At 42.6% G+C, this 18,395-nt stretch overlaps 1 protein-coding gene across 3 annotated transcripts in view; it reads left to right on the top strand.

The window, feature by feature from the left end:
* The window catches only part of LOC143284649 (uncharacterized), a 41,037-nt gene extending 23,924 nt beyond the window's left edge, over positions 1–17,113 (top strand). The window contains exons 14-19 of one of the 3 annotated variants that reach the window (XM_076591533.1): positions 4,516–4,774; positions 5,346–5,451; positions 7,644–7,791; positions 8,698–9,414; positions 10,877–11,049; positions 15,828–15,968. In XM_076591533.1, the coding sequence (XP_076447648.1) occupies positions 4,516–4,774; positions 5,346–5,451; positions 7,644–7,791; positions 8,698–9,414; positions 10,877–11,049; positions 15,828–15,836 (1,412 nt within the window). In that variant the 3' untranslated portion in view covers positions 15,837–15,968. Of the gene's footprint in view, positions 1–4,515; positions 4,775–5,345; positions 5,452–7,643; positions 7,792–8,697; positions 9,415–10,876; positions 11,233–15,827 lie in introns of all 3 variants that reach the window. The other 2 variants (XM_076591532.1, XM_076591531.1) reach the window with 2 other exon arrangements.
* The last annotated feature ends 1,282 nt before the right edge of the window (positions 17,114–18,395 follow it).

The raw sequence follows: 18,395 nt of genomic DNA, 5'->3' as shown, positions 1-18,395 counted from the left end.
CAGGTCAGGTCATTAGATCTGCTACTGGTAACCTGTAATCCAGTACGAACTGTTCAGGGTCGGGTTGCCGGCGACTAAACTGGCACTCTCACCGCTCCCTTCCGGGACTGGTGAGGCAGGTGGCTAGACACCCTTATGGAATTAAAAACGAGATCCATAAAAGGGCGTCGGCCAGGAGAGCCACCAACGGCCATCTGGCTCCACCGTGCTGTGTGCATGCCACACGCAGTAGGCCCCCAGGGTGTGTCTACTCATGCACGCGAAGTCTGGATCCGGCAGAATCTGCGGAAGAAACCTGTCGGTTCAACGGAGAAGAAGGCGGTTACAGCAAGGCACTGTGGAGTGCAGAGAGCAAGATGAGACACTGAAAAGATATCTTGGTCATCCACTGCATCCGTGCTCATCCTCCAGTCGTCTCGACTTAGTCTTGCCACTGGAAATTGGTGAACCCGGACAAGAGAGTAAGGTCGATGTTGCACAACTCCTCTTTACTTTAAACAAACTCATCGCGCAGGTCATCAGTCATCCTTAATGACCTTTCATCCTTCATCCTTTCATCACCCCCAAGTCCTGTGGCAACAGGAGAGCGTCTAAACGACAGGTGTGGGTACACTGGCAGTCGCAGCCGCAGACCTGCACGCAGGCGGTTCAGGCCATAGGGTCGTTCTTCATCGACAGGTGCAGCGATGGAATTCGGCAGCCGTCTGAGCGTCTGAGCAGCCCTCTTTAGGAATGCACTGCTCACCTCCCTGGCATGAGGAAGGGGCTAGAAGAGGTGCCCTAAAAATTGCCTGCTCCCTATCACCCTGACCAGCATACCGCAGCTGGCGGGGACCCTACATCAGCGGTCGAAACAAAGAGAAAGAAAAGAAAAAAACAAGGATCGTTCCTCTCACCATTGGTGCTTGGAACATAAGGACTCTCCTGGACAGAGATGACGCAGACAGACCCCAAAGGAGAACGGCACTAGTTGCGTCCGAACTCGCCAGATACAATATCGACATCGCAGCCTTGAGTGAGACTCGGCTTGCAGGCGAAGGCGAGCTCAATGAACAGGGATCTGGTTACACCTTCTTCTGGATGGACGAGGAAGCGAAGAGTGACGTGAGGCTGGCGTTGGTTTTGCAGTAAAAACAACACTTGTCAGCAAGCTAGCTGGAATCCCAAAGGGAGTCAACGATAGGCTTATGACCATGAAACTCCCACTGGCATCTGGCCAGAAGCACCTCACCATTGTCAGTGCCTATGCCCCAACCATGAACAACCCGGATGAAGTGAAGGCGAAGTTCTACGAGGACCTTCACTCTGTCATTGCTGCTATCCCGAAAGCAGACAAGCTCATCATTCTTGGGGACTTCAATGCTAGAGTTGGCTCTGACTACATCTCCTGGGATGGAGTGATTGGAAAGCACGGCGTGGGCCACTGCAACCCAAATGGATGGCTTTTGCTTCAGACCTGTGCAGAGCACAAACTACTGATAACCAACACAGTTTTCTGCCTCCCTACCCGTAACAGGACATCATGGATGCACCCTCGCTCAAAGCATTGGCATCTTATCGATTTCATCATCGTCAGGAAAAGGGATAGGCAAGATGTACATGTGACAAAGACCATGTGCGGCGCTGAGTGTTGGACAGACCATCGCCTTGTAGTCTCAAAGCTGAATATTTGAATCCAACCCAAGAGACGCCCCCAAGGCCAGAAGGCTCCAAAACAGCTCAACATCGCTAAGCTGAAAAACATCACCATCAAACAGACCTTTGTGGAGCTGCTGGAAGATCGTCTGGAATCCGCCTCTCTGGACAACCAGAATGTGGAGTCTGACTGGAGGACCCTGCGTGAGCTGATCTATAGTACAGCTTCATGACCAGAAAGCACAAAGACTGGTTTGATGAAAACTGTGATGAAATCAAGCAGCTTCTGGATGAGAAACGCCGTCTGCATCAAGCCTACCTGAGCAACCCAAAGTTCACATCATTAAAGGATGCGTCCAATGCCATCCGCAGGACTGTTCAGCAAAAGTTACATCAGATGCAGGATAAGTGGCTGAGTGACAAAGCAGATGAGATCCAGGGATATGCTGACAGGCGCGATATGAAGAGGTTCTATGATGCCTTAAAAGAAGTTTACGGCCCCACATCCTCAGGATCATCCCCCCTCCTTAGTGCAGATGGGAATACCTTGATCACCGAGAAGTAGAAAATTCTCGAACGCTGGGCTGAGCACTTCAACAGTGTCTTAAATCGCCCTTCCTCCATAAATGATGAAGCCATAGACCATCTCCCACAGGTCCCCATCAACGAAGCACTGGACGATCCGCCAACACTTCTTGAGACCCAGAAAGCAATCCGTCTGCTATCCAGTGGTAAAGCACCTGGCTCAGACTCCATACCAGCAGAGGTCTACAAGGATGGAGGCACTGTGCTGACTGAGAAGCTCCATCAGCTGTACTCACTAATGTGGAAGGAAGAGACGATCCCCCAGGATTTCAAAGATGCATCTATCATTCACTTGTACAAGCGAAACAGGAACCGGCAAGCCTGTGATAACCATCGGGGCATTTCCTTGCTCTCCATCACAGGCAAGATACTTGCCAGGATCCTACTAAACCACCTCACAGCACACCTTGACCAAGGTCATTTGCCTGAGAGCCAATGTGGATTCCGGAAAGAGCGCGGAACCACCGACATGGTATTTGCTGCAAGGCAGCTGCAAGAGAAATGTCAGGAGCAAAATGCTGATCTGTTCTCCACCTATGTCAGCCTCACTAAGGCCTTCGACACCGTGAGTAGAGAGGGACTGTGGAAGATCATGGCCAAGTACGGATGCCCTCGGAAATTTATTTCCTTGGTCAGCCAGTTCCATGAAGGCATGCAGGCTCGAGTCCAGGACAATGGCGAAACATCTGCTCTTTTTCCTGTCACAAATGGTGTCAAGCAAGGCTGCGTCCTGGCTTCAACACTGTTCAGCCTCATGTTCTCTGCAATGCTTACTGATACCTTCAGAGATGGCGATGTTGGAATCGGCCTAAAGTACCAAACAGATGGTAAGCTGTTTAACCTCAGAAGGCTTCAAGCAAAAACGAAGGTCATGACAGACATCATCAGAGACTTTTTGTTTGCTGATGATTGTGCCCTCAGCGCTGGATCTGAAGCTGACATGCACCTCAGCGTCAACAAGTTTGCCACTGCCAGCAGGAACTTCAGCCTTACCATCAGCATGAGGAAAACTGAAGTTCTCCATCAGCCAGCCCCAGGGAAACCCCACGTTGAGCCCAACATCACAGTCAACGGTCAGAGACTCAGTGCGATGGAGCGGTTCACATACCTTGGCTGCACACTGTCACAAAATGCGACCATCAACGATGAAGTGAACGTCAGGACTGCAAGAGCAAGCACAACCTTTGGTTGACTCTATGCAAATGTCTGGAACAAAAGAGGCATTGGTCTTGAGACCAAGCTAAAGGTCTACAGAGCAGTAGTTCTCCCCACACTACTGTACGCCTGCGAAACTTGGACAGTGTACCAACGACACGCCAAGAAGCTGAACCACTTCCATACAACATGCCTCTGGAAGCTACTGAACATCAAGTAGCAAGACAGGACCCCAGACATGGAGGTGCTTGCAAAAGCCACCCTTCCCAGCATCTTCACCATCCTGATACAGTCCCAGCTTCGCTGGGCTGGACACATGGCATGCATGCCAGACCATCGGCTGACCAAAAGGCTCATTGATGGCGAGCTGCAACAAGGGTAAGAGATCACACGGAGGTCAGAAGAAGCGCTTCAGAGATACTCTGAAAGTCTCTCTGAAAGCGTTTGATATCAACCCTGACTTCTGGGAGGAATCTGCAGTGGACCGTGACAAATGGCGCGCTGCTGTGCACAAAGGTGCCAGTTTGTGTGAGGCCAGCAGGACTGCTGCAGCTGTTCAGAAGAGGCAGGCCAGAAAGTCACGGGCAAACAAGCTCCCTGACAATGATATGCATGTCTTTATCTGCCCCAACTGTCAGCGAACATTTCATGCGCAGATTGGACTAATCAGCCATCTGCGCATTCACAGATAGATTCACGAGCATCCCCCCCCCCCACCACCCTCCCCGCATCCCCCAGCTGGATGACAACGATGGTCATCATCGATCTCGATGGACACACACCAGTTGGTCTTTTGGCAATCGAAATGATTTTTCATTGAGAACAGACCAGTGAGTATGTTTAACTGACATTATTAACACTCATGTTAGAATTAGAATGACTTAACATTATGTGATGTTGATCAAGTTTGTATTCTTCCAATGTCATAAAGTCTGGGCTGTGTAACATAAGCATTCTTAGCTGTTTACTTAAATTCAATAATTTTCTAAAGTTTACACTAATTCCATAGACCCAGAAAAAGTCTTTGCACTAAGGAATCTTAGCACTGCAAAGATAGCTCATGCAGCCCAGCCCCAGTTGTACTCTTTTCCAAAACTGCAGCTGGCTGATCAGCATTGCTTTCTCATTGTGATTGGTCAGAGCGCCCTCTGCTGGTGTACAACACCAAGTTTGACATCCGGCAGTGGTTCCTGGTGACGGACTGGAACCCCCTGACCCTGTGGTTCTATCAGGACTCCTACCTGCGCTTCTGCTCCCACCAGTACACGCTAGACGACTTTGACCAGTCCATCCACCTGTCCAACTACTCCATCCAGAAACACTTCAAGAATGGCCCTCGCTCCTCCAGGCTGCCACCAGACAACATGTGGACCCATGAACAGTTCAAAGACTTCCTCAGGTGAGGCACGCACACCCATCTCACTGACCTGGAAATTCTCAAATTGATGATAATGATTGCAGAATTTTGTGAACTCATAAAGAATATATTCTGGATGTATTGTGGAAACTTGACTTCACTGATGATTTTTTTTAAATTTTTTATTTTCATTTTTTTTTTATTAGCTGATGAAGAATTTCTGCACTGCTTTAGGAAAGATAAAGGCTGTTATTGGATAGTCTACTAGTGACAGATTCAGATATGTATTTTTTCAGTAATCAGTGTGGACAATATTGAATTTTCGTTAGGTTTGGATTCTAAAGCCAATAGCATGTGTATATTGTGTGTTAATGTATTTTGAAAAAATCCAAAAACCTGTTGACAATGTAAATAAATATTCAAAAGGCATACAGTGTTGTTGTGGTGGATGTTGCATGTATGATATAGCTTTATGTTAGTTTGGAATCCTGTGTCATGAAAATGATCACTCCAACACAACTGTCACCCAACTCCCTTTTATTCTTTCTTTCTCTGCTTTTTGGGGGGAAAAAAAAGAAGAAAAACAAAGTGAGTAATGTGTGGTTGGTGGCAGAAGCAAGAAAAAGCCCAAAGCCTGGGAAGAAATCATTTACCCAGGGATGAAGCGAGCCATCATCAGCTCTCTGCTCTGCACACAGGATCTCGTGGAGTACCGCAAAGTAGGCTGTGTTCTGTGTCTTTCCTGCCTTTTTCTTTCTTTCGTTATTTTTGTTTGTTTTTGTTTTTGTACGACTGTCTGTCCAGCAGTTTCTATGCCTTTTTGACACTCCTTTTTTGTGTGTGTATGTGTGATGTGTTTTGTTTGATTGACTTGTCTGTGTAATTTTATGTCTTTTGTCAATTGCATATGTATGTGGTGCTCATGAGCATGGTGTGTGTGTGTGTGTGTGTGTGTGTGTGTGTGTGCGTGTGTATGCATGCGTGTTTGCGTGAGTGTTTGTGTCTGTGTCTGTGTCCATGTACACTTTGATATTCAAGTCCATGAGCATATGTGATGGGATGCAAAAGAATTTGTGAGCCAAGCTTCTTTAAAGACTAACGTTTTGATGTTAAACAAATCTTGTTTTGCAGGCAAATGTAAGTAATTATGTTTTGATTTGTATTGTGTTTGATCGTTATTTTTCTTTTTTTGGTTTCGTTTTGCTGTTTGAACTATGTTACAAGTTTCCTTGAAATATGTCTGGTCTGTTGTCTGATTTTGATTGGCACAGTAAAAAATAAAAAAGTTTAGTTTTTTTCCTTTTTTGTGTTTGTATTTTTTTTTTTTTTTTTTTTTTTTTAAAGATATGTGATTTTAAGGGAGATGTATCGGTTGATAACAGTGAAGTTAAAACAACAAGCATAAATATGATTTTGGTTGATGACAGTACTGTTTGAATAAGAATGGAATTCCACTTTGAAGTTTATTTGGTTTTTTGTTTGTCTTGCCTTTAATTTTTTTTTATTTATATTATTATTATTATGTATGTATTGCTGGTGCTTCACTTTTAGTTCAGAACAGCTGTTTTTTTTCTGTTTGGAGTCTTTCTTGTTTCAGTGTCAGTTTTTCTTACCATCACTATGAATTTCATAATTGATGATAATTTGAAATGCTCTATCATCCTTCACAGTAAAGCTTGGTGACAGTGTCAGTAATGATCATATATTGTGTTGAATACTGACGGGCTGGGTGAAGTGAGGGCAGTATCTGCTGAACTATTCCTCTTCAACAGTTAAAAAAAAAGAAACAAGACAGGAAAATGGTCATGATTTGATTGACACAGACATACATGCATGCACACGCACACACATACACACACACATAGGCATGCACGCACACACACGCACACACGCAGACACACGGGCATGTATGCACATGCGCGCACGCGCGTGCGCGCGCGCGCACACACACACACACACACACACACACACACACACACACAGGGCATGCACAAATACATACACACTTAAACACAAGTAATGTATTGGATATTCAGTCATTAGTGAATTTATTGTATACAAATGACTGTCAACAGTTTTAAGTTGTGAGGTTAATCAATTCAGTATGAGTGGGAGATGTTGAGAGATTACTGTGTAATTTAAGTGAGTATGTATTTTATGTCAGATGTTAACCTTGGGGTACAGATTCAAAGTTTTAAGTTGTGAGGTTAATCAATTCAGTATGAGTGGGAGATGTTGAGAGATTACTGTGTAATTTAAGTGAGTATGTATTTTATGTCAGATGTTAACCTTGGGGTACAGATTCAAAGTTTTAAGTTGTGAGGTTAATCAGTTCAGTATGAGTGGGAGATGTTGAGAGATAACTGTGTAATTTAAGTGAGTATGTATTTTATGTCAGATATTAACCTTGGGATACAGATTCAAATTTGTCTTTAATTATGCAGACTGTAGTTTTATCAACAGTGTGTGTGTGCGTGTGTGTGTGTGTGTGTGTGTGTGTGTGTGTGTGTGTGTGTGTATGCATGAGGGAGGGGAAGGAGGTGTCAACAGGAAACAAAAAGACTGTTGTTAATATTGATGAAGTTTTCTTTCTTTTACTTCTTAGTGAATCTCACTCTTTTCCTTTTGTTAAATGTTAAAGATACAGACTGGCGTTTATTGTGTATCGCATTGGTTACACTGCAGCATTTATTTTTCATGAGTGTGCAGTTATCTTGTCAAGAGCCAATGTGTGTGTTTGTGTGTGTGTGTGTGTGTGTGTGTGCATGCGTGCGCGTGTGTATGTTTGCATGCATGTTTATGATATGTGCTTATGTTTGCCACATGTGTCGCTGTTTTGTGTTTCTGATTTCCCCTCCCCTCCCAGCAAGATACCCATGCTACTTAATGGCATGGTGGCATGATGTTTCAGTCGTCATTTGAGCTGTACGGTGCAGACTTTATGCTGACTGAGGACCTGCAGCCATGGCTGATTGAGATCAATTCCAGCCCCAGTATGGAGGCCTCGACACACGTCACAGCCCGGCTCTGTAATAACGTCTTGGATGACACTATCAAAGGTGGGGTTTTTGTGGGGGTTTTCTTCTGTCCACGTGTTTGGCACATTTATTAAAGAACAATCAGCCTGCAGTCAACTTTTCTTTTCTGTCTTATTTTCTTTACCCTCTACATGAAGATTATCAGAATTTGGGGCTGAGTTTCCTCTCATCAGTGAATGTGGATGGTTGTGATGAATATCATGATGATTTGGAAATCCTCAACATGACAGTGTTATTTTAATGTCTGCTTTAACACTATATACTGCCATGAGCCAGGCCTTGGCAATACAGACACCAATAGTGTTTGTCAAGAAAATAATTATATGCAACACTTTGAAAGGCCTATCTGTGAAATGCATATTACTTGACTTCGTTTGCAGTCTTCTCATTTGAATCTGTAGCACTCTCAACTGTCTTCCAAACAATGGGTCTAACCATTCTGCCATGGTTGTGTGGCTGGTCTACAGTCGGGTCTGTGTCAGTCTTCTGTTACTATGTGAATCTCGCTGCAGTGCTATGATCATCTGGAATTACCGGTAGCTGCATTCAGAAATCAGAACCAGTGGTGTTTTTTTTTTTTTTATCATCTCTGGTGTGGATAATGCATGTTATGATCAGCAAGACATGGCTGAAAATGAACTGATGATGAAAATGACAAAATTTTACTTTTTACTGATGATTTTTGTCCTCATTCTGAGATGCAGTTGGTCAAAGCTACTTCTGTAGGTCCTGTGACAGACCATGATTGAAGCTGTGGACATGTTTTGATGTAGAGGGTATCTTGCTTTGAAGCATTACAGCATACTTTGTTACCAAAAACATTTATTGCAAGATAGTCATCAGTATCTTTCACTCTTTCCTGAAAAGTTTTTGCTATCTGTGGTGTTACTGCTTGGTCTCAGATACACCTAAATTACTGTGTTTCAGTGGCTGTGGACAGAAAGTACGACAAGAACTGCGATGTGGGGGCCTTTGAGCTGGCCTACAAACAGCCACTGGTCACGGTGCCTCCATACGTTGGCATCAACCTCAGTGTGAATGGACAGGCCATACGCAAGCCTGGAGGATTTAGTGTGAAACGGGGTGGTGACATTGATGCGCTGTTCACTCCCAGACCAGTTCTGCGGCAAATCAATGCAGACAAGAACACCAACATCATGCCCAAAAAACCTGCTGCAGGACCTGCAGGAGTGAGTTCTGCTGGCAGCCCTGGCATGGCAGGGAATCGGAAAGAAGCACACACACCAGAGAACAGCAGCACCACTTCCTGTCCTCCAAAGACTGAAGTGACATCCACAGTCGTTCAGGTTGATGGCAAAGGGGGAGTGACCACTCGCTACCGTATCACCGCCCAAGAGAGGGATAACAACAGCAACAACAGGGGCGAAAATGTGGACTTAAATAAACCTGTCTCCGAACTACAAGTGCCCAACACACAGACGCTGCCTGAATCCAAAGTGGTTTACACACAAGCTGCCCCTCTGCTTGAAGCAGCAGGCAATAAGCGGATTGTGTCAAAGACATCTGTTTCACAGAACTACACGATCCCTCGTGCTTCTGGAGCCAGCAGTGGCTCTGCAGCCCGTTCGTTGGTGGTGAACAATGTGGAGAACTCTGACCTCAAGGTCTTCAAGCCCAACAAAGGTAAAGACCCCTACCGCCTGGTGTCCTTCCCCCCTACCAAGAAAGTCAGAAAATTTTTCAAAGGGAACCCAGGGACCCAGCAGGGGAGCAAGCGCAAGAGGAGGAAGAAACGGGCCAAGGGAGGTAGTTTTACCGTCCACTTTCCCAACATCCCTTCCCCCAACTTCACTGTCGCCCACTCCCATGGTAGTCTATCTGACCTGTCTGAATCCTCCAGTCCCCGCAAGCTCCGTTTATGTAACCGAACGCTGTCTGAGGAGACCCTGCTTAGCACTGTCTGTCTGGCTGTAAGCTGGGAGTAGTTGTGGGGGTATATGCTTTGGTTTTAAAGCTTGGTCTGAGCACCAACCCACAGATTTCAGCGCATCTCTCACCTTGAAGCAAATCAGAACACAAACAGGGGAAGTTCGAGGAAATGATGGGTGACCACACTGTCAAGCTTGAATGTTTGTAATTTGTTATTTAGAGGCCCCATTAACTGTGATACTGTTGTCTGCATATTACAATGTGGGTCAGATTCAACCACTCAGGGAGAAACTCATTGCTTCTTATGGTCTCTTACTGAGCCAGATTTTTAAACTTTATCGGTCAAATTTTGAGTTTGTGTATGCATGTATGTGTGTATGTGTGTGTGCGTGTGTGTGATGGGGTGTGTGTGTGTGTGTGCATGTTCAGTCTTTTATATTTGTTGTTATAACCATCAGTCCAGTGAATTGATGTCCTTGAATAAATTTCAGTCGCATTTGAGAATCTGTTATGGGTCTGTCGTGCTTTGTGAGAGGCCACCCCTGTCCTTATGTAAATACGGAATATGCATGTGTATGTTTATTTATTTACATATTCAGAACATAAATTATGTGTGTAACATGCTGTTTGTGTTTGTTATAAACATTTACCTCTGCAAAAAAAAAAAGCAACAGAAACTTCCTGCATTGTTGAAGCAATTCAAGCCAAGGAAGACTGTATAGCTGTGGCTGAATGCAGTCAGTCTCCATAGAACCCATAGTACAGGTGACTGTATCTAGCGGCCTGTGTTGAAAGTGTGGTCACAGGTGGAACAAGAACTGCATTGTTTTTGAGGGGAAACATTCGTAATGTCCATTGCTTGCAATTTACTGATTTTATAAGTGAATATTCTTTCTTTTTTATGATCAAGTGGATTTGTAGCCATCAGTTTGTGTTGCCTAGCAAAATCTCAGAATGTTTCAAACTGAAAATCTTGAACTGCTGAGTATGTTTAGGTTATATTTAATTTGTATTCATTGCCTGCAGTCAGGTCAGTTGAAACAAGTACTGAATTATGTATGGAGTCTATGTTATTATGTTTGAAAAAAGAAATAATGATGATTTGCAATATCAAGCCAGTGAGGTACTGATTTAGAGCCGTATTATTTCTGAAATGGTTTTTTTTTTTACAAAGTATTAAAACATTTTGTTCTTGCCTGTTTTGCCTCCATTGAAGGTAAGCGCAGACGGAAACCGACCCACATTGGTGGGGCAGCCCGCTCTCTGAAGGTCCCACCCCCTAAACTTTCACCCTACTTTGCACAAGCTGTACGCAGACTACCGCCGGTTAAGGTGCATGTGATTAACCCGGCACTGGACACCATCCCCATCAAGCCTAGGCGGCCACAGGTAGTCGACTCTTTGGATATGCAAAACCGGCGCCTCGATCAGAGCGCCCCCTCTTCTGCCTCTCCACCTCCCCCCCGTGCACAGCGACCCCCCAAAGTGGCCTTGACCTCATCCAGTCTTGCTTGTAGTGCCAGTCGGCAGTGGGTTCCGCTGACACACACGGTGGATATCTCGGCCCGACTGGTGGGTTAGGTTGCTTTGCTTTTCTGCCGCTGCTGCTTTGGTCCCTTCTGTAGCCGTGCCCCTCTTCCTTGCCTTTCTTTTGGATGCCCCTGGGTGCTTGTGGAACGCCGTACTCCGCTTCCATCTTGTTCCCAGATAGCCTGCTTTGTATCTTTTTGTGCCAAGGTTAACCAGTTTGAAGTGGTTTTGTGGTTATGATGAAGGTGTTAAACGGTTTAACAAATTATGTAGATGACTTACTTTTCAGTGCTGAAGTCGCTTCAGTAGAACTGATTCTTTTTAAAAATTCCTTTAAGTTGATGAGTGAAATTCCATCCTTACTGATTAGTTCTCATAGTGGTGTGTAAATTTTGATCCTGGTTTGTGACTGGTGACAGGAGTCTCTGGTCTTCATAGAAGACAGTTTTGCTGTTGAGTTCGTCAGCTTTCAAAGAAAGAAGTGTAGAGATTATGTTCCTTTTGGATGACTGCAGTATGTAGAAATTACGCATAAAGTAAGCTCTGCTGGCATTGTTTAAGTCAGTATCCATTCTACATGTTTTGAATGATCTGTATTCTTTGTTGATAGGCTGGTGATTTTTCTCCAGTGGTGGCCATTTCTGAAAGAATCATGTGCAAAGTTTCGGTTGTGATTAGTCTTGTTCTGTTTGACTTTCTGTTGACACATGACCCAGGATTCTTAAGAAATCTGAGTACTTGTACTCTTTCTAATCATTTCTCATCGTCGGAGCTTTTCCTCTGATGCTGGACATCTTTTTTTTTTTCCCCCGTTTTTATCATCAACGGTTTTTTCTTTTTTGTTTTTTTTCTTGGAAGCCCCTGTTGCCTGTCACACATTATCCCACAGTCCCAATTCTTGATTCTGTTTGGCAGATCTGGTCTGGAAAGACACACACCCAACCACACCCACACCCACCCACTCACCCACCCACCCACCCACACACACACACACACACACACACACACATCCAGATATTTTTCTTACTTGCTATCATTTGGACATATTTGTTGTTGATGTGATGCTAGATTTAATTGCCATGAGTGGAATATCACTTATTTGTTTTGTTTTTATCTAGAACAAGTTCTCTACTGTCTTCAGTACTGCTGTCACAAAACATTTGTTAAACATGTAGGTGTGTGTGCCTTGATACTTCAGTTACATGCAAGCATGTGCACACACTCACTGTGACACACAGTGACACACACACACACACACACACACACACACACACACACACACACACACACACACTCATTCAGAGTTAAGCATCTTTAGGCCTATCTGTCTTTGGTATTCACTTTCAAAGACATCTGCATGCTCTGTCTCTGTCTCTGTCTCTCTCTCTCTCTCTCTCACACACACACATACACACACTATTACCTTGCATATCTCTTGTTTTGCTTCAAACATGTCATTCTTTTCTACTTCTTTCTTTTATGATAACTTTATATATTTTCCTTTTCTCATACTCTCATTATGTTTTTGTTTGTTTAACTGGAGCACACTTTCTGAGCAGATCTATCCAGGACTGTTACTGTTTTGTTCTTTGTGAAAAAAAAAGGATTACAATTAAAGCTAATGCAATATAGCCTGAAATCCAAAGAGGATATGACTTAGTTCTACTGACCAGGTATATTCTTTTTATTGTTTTAGTCGCTTCCGCTATATCGGTGACATGGGTCGACGGTATGATGACTTCATTTTTTTCTTTCTTTTTTTTTTTTGTCGTCCAGTGCTGGTGGTTCTGGGATCTTCTTTTCTGTTATTGTGGGGAATTAACCACTTGCAAGATCGGTATTTTGCCCATCCGACTTCCTTGAATGTGTTGTGCTCTGGGTTGTCTTGAAATCTGCTGAAGATCGGGGCCGTTTGTTTATTTTGTTTGTATTCAATTTTTGAATTTATTATGAAACCCACAATGCCTCAGCCTGCTTTTCTGACTAATACAGACCCCTGTTGAGGTGCCTCCAATGCTATTTTCAACTAACATGTGCCACCCACTCACACTTTTTTTTTTTTTTTTTTTCATTGATTACTAATGGGTTAACTTATTTTTCCCCCATTGATCAATCCTGTTTCGTAATCAATCCTACACACACACACACACACACACACACACACACACACACATGTTCTTATGGATTGCATGTGGATTCAAGTATCAAAGACCTTTTCCCACAAACTACAATATTCAGACTTCAATTTGAGGGCTAGATAGATAGAAGACACAAAATAAAAAATTCAAATGACCAAGTCATTTTAAAATTTTTTTATTTGTTTAATATGGTTGGATGTTGCCAGTCATCCCTTGCAGTGACATTCAGCAACATAATAAAATCCCGTGTCAGGTCACATAATTTAAATATGCAAAATGTGTTTGCTGTTTTGTTCCTGCATTATGAATAAGTCTCTATGTTCTTTGCTGTTTTGTACCTGTCTTATGAATTGTTCTCTACATTCTTATCAACCTGTATGTTATTGTATTATATGACATCGTTTACTGCACATTAAAAACATATCTTGTGGGATTCATGTAAGGCTTGTGGTGGCGGGTTTTATAATGATGCTTTTATCCCTAAATCTGAAAATTTTCTTTTTATGCTATTTTTGTAATGTGTATTTTGCACTTTTTTTTCCTTTTTTTAATTTTTTTTTATACACAGTAAAATTCTGTGCATGGGAAGGGAGGGGGGCAGGGGGGGGGGGGGGGGGGGGGGGGGGGGGGGGGGGGGGGGTGGGGGGTTGATGGGTATGCACTGGATCAGGGTAGGGATGTGAAATGGAAAATGGCTCAATACTGCATTGTTTTATTTCCCAAATTATCATGATAATTGGTGAATAGCATATGCACATGTATATTGTATTTGTTTCACACATTCACTTGCTCACAATCATTGCACATAATGACAGATGCATGCATTAATGAACACACATATGCTTGAATGCACACACACGCATGCGTGCGCACACACCCAGATGCAAATAATGCATATAGAGTACACACACACATATATTAACTCACAAATACATGGAGCAGTCTGCATTATTCTGTATGAAGCTTTTTGATTTTGAGTGTCGACTTTCCCCAGGTTTGATTAAAATTGGTGTTTACAGTTTTGAAAAGGATCAACATATCGTGGAGCTTAAAAGTACCAAATGAGCTCATAAACTCTATACTTATCTAATTTGTTCTTCTATACAAGGATGACAGTTAAAACTCATGGATTGAAGAAGGATTTCGGCAACATCTTTAACCTTTTTTGTTTTAGCTTATTTAGATGAGATCATGTTGCAGGAAATTGAGAATGAATTGCCAGAATTAACAGATCAGTTCTCCATTCTTTCAGCAAAATATTACAAAGTCATTTATGGTTACTGAATTTCTTTTGATTTGTTTGTGAAGTCACCTTATAATTTCATTGAATATAAATGTTCTCTTCTTCTGCTTTTTCACTATTTTTATTGTTTAAAAATCAATTTTACCTTTTTCACCTATGTTCCTCTTTACTCTTTCTCTTTAAAATTTCCCATACCATGTTCCTATTGTTTGTCTTACGATCAGTGTTATGGATTTGATGAATGTGTTTATTCTTTAAATAAAGTGAACAATAAGCATGCAGGTTGCTTTGTTTTGTAATGTCATATTTTGTGTGTGTGTGTGTGTAAATTCTGTCACATTTTATTTTGTTTGAAAACTTTAGTAACTCAGGAAGGAAGCTTCATTTATGTGAATGAAAGAAAATGTATTCCAGAGTAGTACTAGTTCGTACAGTATTTTACTTCGTATTGTGTAATACTGTAATATAGTTTATATGTCATTAGTATTGGAGTTTTATTTATCTCAGAGTTTATACATAGTTCTGGGTGATGCTGTTGTCATGAGTATGCAGACCTTATTCTTGAAGAAAAGAGAAGGTAGAGAGAGACGGAGGGAGGGACGGAGGGAGGGAGGGAGGGAGAGATAACCTGGCTGCTATTCAGTGTTTGAGCCACTCACTGGAATGAACTTAGTCATTCTCTTTTGTTGCTTCTGACAGAACTCTGCAGAGCAGGACAGTTTTGATCCGTGACTCAAGACCATGTCTTTGTGGTTTGGCTGGTTCTATCTCTTTGGCTGAAGAAAATGTTTGTTTTGCTCTGTTCTGTTCTGTTCTTTATGAACACAGCATACTGCTTCGATCCCAGTCTGTTTGGATAACTGTTTCTTTTTGCATTGTCTTTTAGTAAAAGATATATTTATAAGCATGTACACATTGTTACAGATTGTGTTTTGTTATTGTTGTTGTCATTTTTGTTTTCAGTGTTTTCAATACACTGTTTACTTGTGCCAGTGATTATGATCACTTCCATTATGAGTTTAAAAACTGATATGAAAATAGAGGTTTAAGGTATCTGTGGATTTTTTTATTTTATTTTTTTTTAATAATCCCACTGGCTTTTATATTTTTCTTCTTACAAACCATCCTAAGCACAAAGATTCAGTCAGCGTGTGTCAGTATGTGTGAGCTTGTGACCGAGAGTGAGATCTAACCTTTGCACTGTGTGCATCATGCCAGCTTACTAATTCCACAATGCCACCTGTCTGCTCCCTCAGGTCGTGTGAGTGCACTGACGGAGAGCGCCTGGAAGCGCACTTGCAGTGAGTGCGGCTCCGGCATGAACCTGCATCTGGAGACAACCAACCCCCAGTGTCGGTGCCAGCAGGACTCCCTCGTGATTACTTCAGAGCGTGACCCCTCACCCGTCAGCCACGCTCTTCCCGCCCGTACCTCCCCACGTCGACCACGCTCCAGCCACAGTTTTCTCAATCAGCAGAAGCCGTCCCCCCGACCCTCTCCCCGCCCCTCCTCCCGCCCCTCCCCGCGCCAGTCCCCGCCCGGTGTGGGAAACGTTTACCCTGCAGGGCCTGCAGCTGGGCTACCCGTTCCAGGCGTTGTGTCACCGCAGCTTTTCTCAGGAGAAAAGATACTGCTTCGTTTATCGGAGCCAAAGATCCGGGCCCCATTACTGACACAGATCACTCCCACATCATCCCACCCCTTGCCCAGACTGCGGCGTCATGGTGGTGGTGGTGGCAGGAAACGTGACAGCCGTGACGTTCACCCAAGGCTGGCACTCTCTCTGTCCATGTCGGCAGGGGCTGCGTCAGGGGTTGGATTGAAGAACACTAGCAGATCGGTCTTCTGGGACTCAACCAATGGGAACCCCTCTCTCTCTGTCATCCCCAGAGGCCCATCAAGGTAGCGCAACAACATGAGCCCTTTTTGGCCAGTTGTGTCCTCGTTTGTCCCCAAAGGTATCGTGTCACTGGTCTGTTGTTTCATCTCTGTGGACATGGGTTAGACAGGCTGTATCTTTGTCTGGCAAGCTAATTGTTCCATGTGCAAGGTGGTTACTTGTACATCAAAGAAAAATCAGTCACAACACTTCAATCAATCAATTACAAAGTCCTGTCTTGAATGTGATTCGCATCATCACTAAACATTAAGCACTGTTAAGTACTGTATATATGTTCCATCATCTAGTTTGTGTACACCTCTTTTATTTTTCCTCTCTCTTCCAGCTCCTATCACCACTTTAATTTTTGAAAACCCAGTATAGGACCATTGTGACTCTTTCTTCTAGACATCATGAGGTGAAATAAAACATGCCCTGATGGTCTAACTGTTTCATTCTTTCCTTTCACTTTTTAAACTTGCTGTAATGAAACACTAGTGGTCTTTGTTTATTTCAGGGAATTCTCCCATGTCAAGAAATTTAGAGTATCAGCTTGTGAAAGATATTCTCCTGCATAATTAAACAAAAGTTGTAATTTATACTTTAAAAATTTCACTTGTACAGAAAGAGGGAAAAAATGAGTGATCTCCGAGAGAGCGAGGGGGAGAGAGTAATATTTTGCTCAGTACAACAGTGTTCTTTTAGCAGAAGATGCATTCTCTTGCTTAGTGTCTGCTGAAAAGATGCGTTCTCTCGCTCAGTGTCTATGTGCAATATTTAATTCACAACATTTAATTTTCTCACATGTCTGCATTATATGGACCCCTCCAACATATCACAATATTGTATTATTGTGTTCCAGCTCTTGTACATTTTTGTTGGTCATTTATATTGTGTTGGCAGAGGATTTGCTTTTGGCAAGATTTCAGTCATATTCCACCTTTTCTTTCATGTTCCAGTGATAAGTTTCTTTTCTTTTTTTTTCTTTTTTTTGTCTGCTTAACTTACTGCATTGTATTTTTTATTTTTCTCTCAGTCTTGCATTTTTAAGAAGAAATACTTTGTCTTCAAAACACTTATGTCTAGAATACTACTATGTTGATCATATTGGAAATATAAATGTTTGACATTTTTTGTTGTTTATAATTTGCCTGTGGTCTGTTATTGCTGTAGCCTTTATTTACATTATTTGTGTTAAAAAAAGGGGGGGGGGGGTACCATGTTGATTGTATATCAGCTTTGATTTGTGGTGTCTTTTCTGTTGTTTTTTTTTCTTCCCGCTAAACATCAGCAGATAACTATTGTTTCCATTTTTCAACATCAAGGCTTTAGCTAAATTGTTTACCAATAATTTGTCTTTCCAATCCTTTTATTGAAAGAAGACCAGCATTTGGATTGCTTTTCCGCTCATTATCTTTATTTTCTTTCTTTGATTTTGCGTCTTTTCATTTATTTTCTGGTTTAGGCTCAGTAGTTGCCACTCAGCAAAATTCAGTCAAAACTTTCTGTTCACACTCAGTGATTGCACAGTGTTGGGTAAACTCCTCTCTCCATCGCTTCCTGTCCAAAAGAATGAAATATCTTGTAGACTTCAGACAGTGCTTACAAAAGCATCATTTTTTCCACAACATTTTTATTCAGACAAAGGTTTACAGATACAAAATTTGTGTCCTTTGTGCTTTAGGAAGTAAATACATGATGATGATCTAAATACTGACAATTCCACAACAAAATAATGTAGACAGAACAATACATATCCAAGAACATATTAATTCCATGGTGACAATGTATCTATAGCTTAATCTTGTACTAGACATGTGTATATTGCCCATTTTTGCACAAATTTGTTATGTTCCATCGTTGTGTTAAGCGTCACCTTTGGCTTCTGCTCCTTGTAATCATGTTCTTCTTCTTCTGCGTTCACTCGTATGCACACGAGTGGGCT

The sequence above is a fragment of the Babylonia areolata genome, chromosome 8, assembly GCF_041734735.1.
Source record: "Babylonia areolata isolate BAREFJ2019XMU chromosome 8, ASM4173473v1, whole genome shotgun sequence".
Taxonomy (NCBI): Eukaryota; Metazoa; Mollusca; class Gastropoda; order Neogastropoda; family Buccinidae; genus Babylonia; species Babylonia areolata.
The sequence above is the reverse complement of the archived record's forward strand: the minus strand, read 5'-3'. Positions and strand labels throughout refer to the sequence as shown.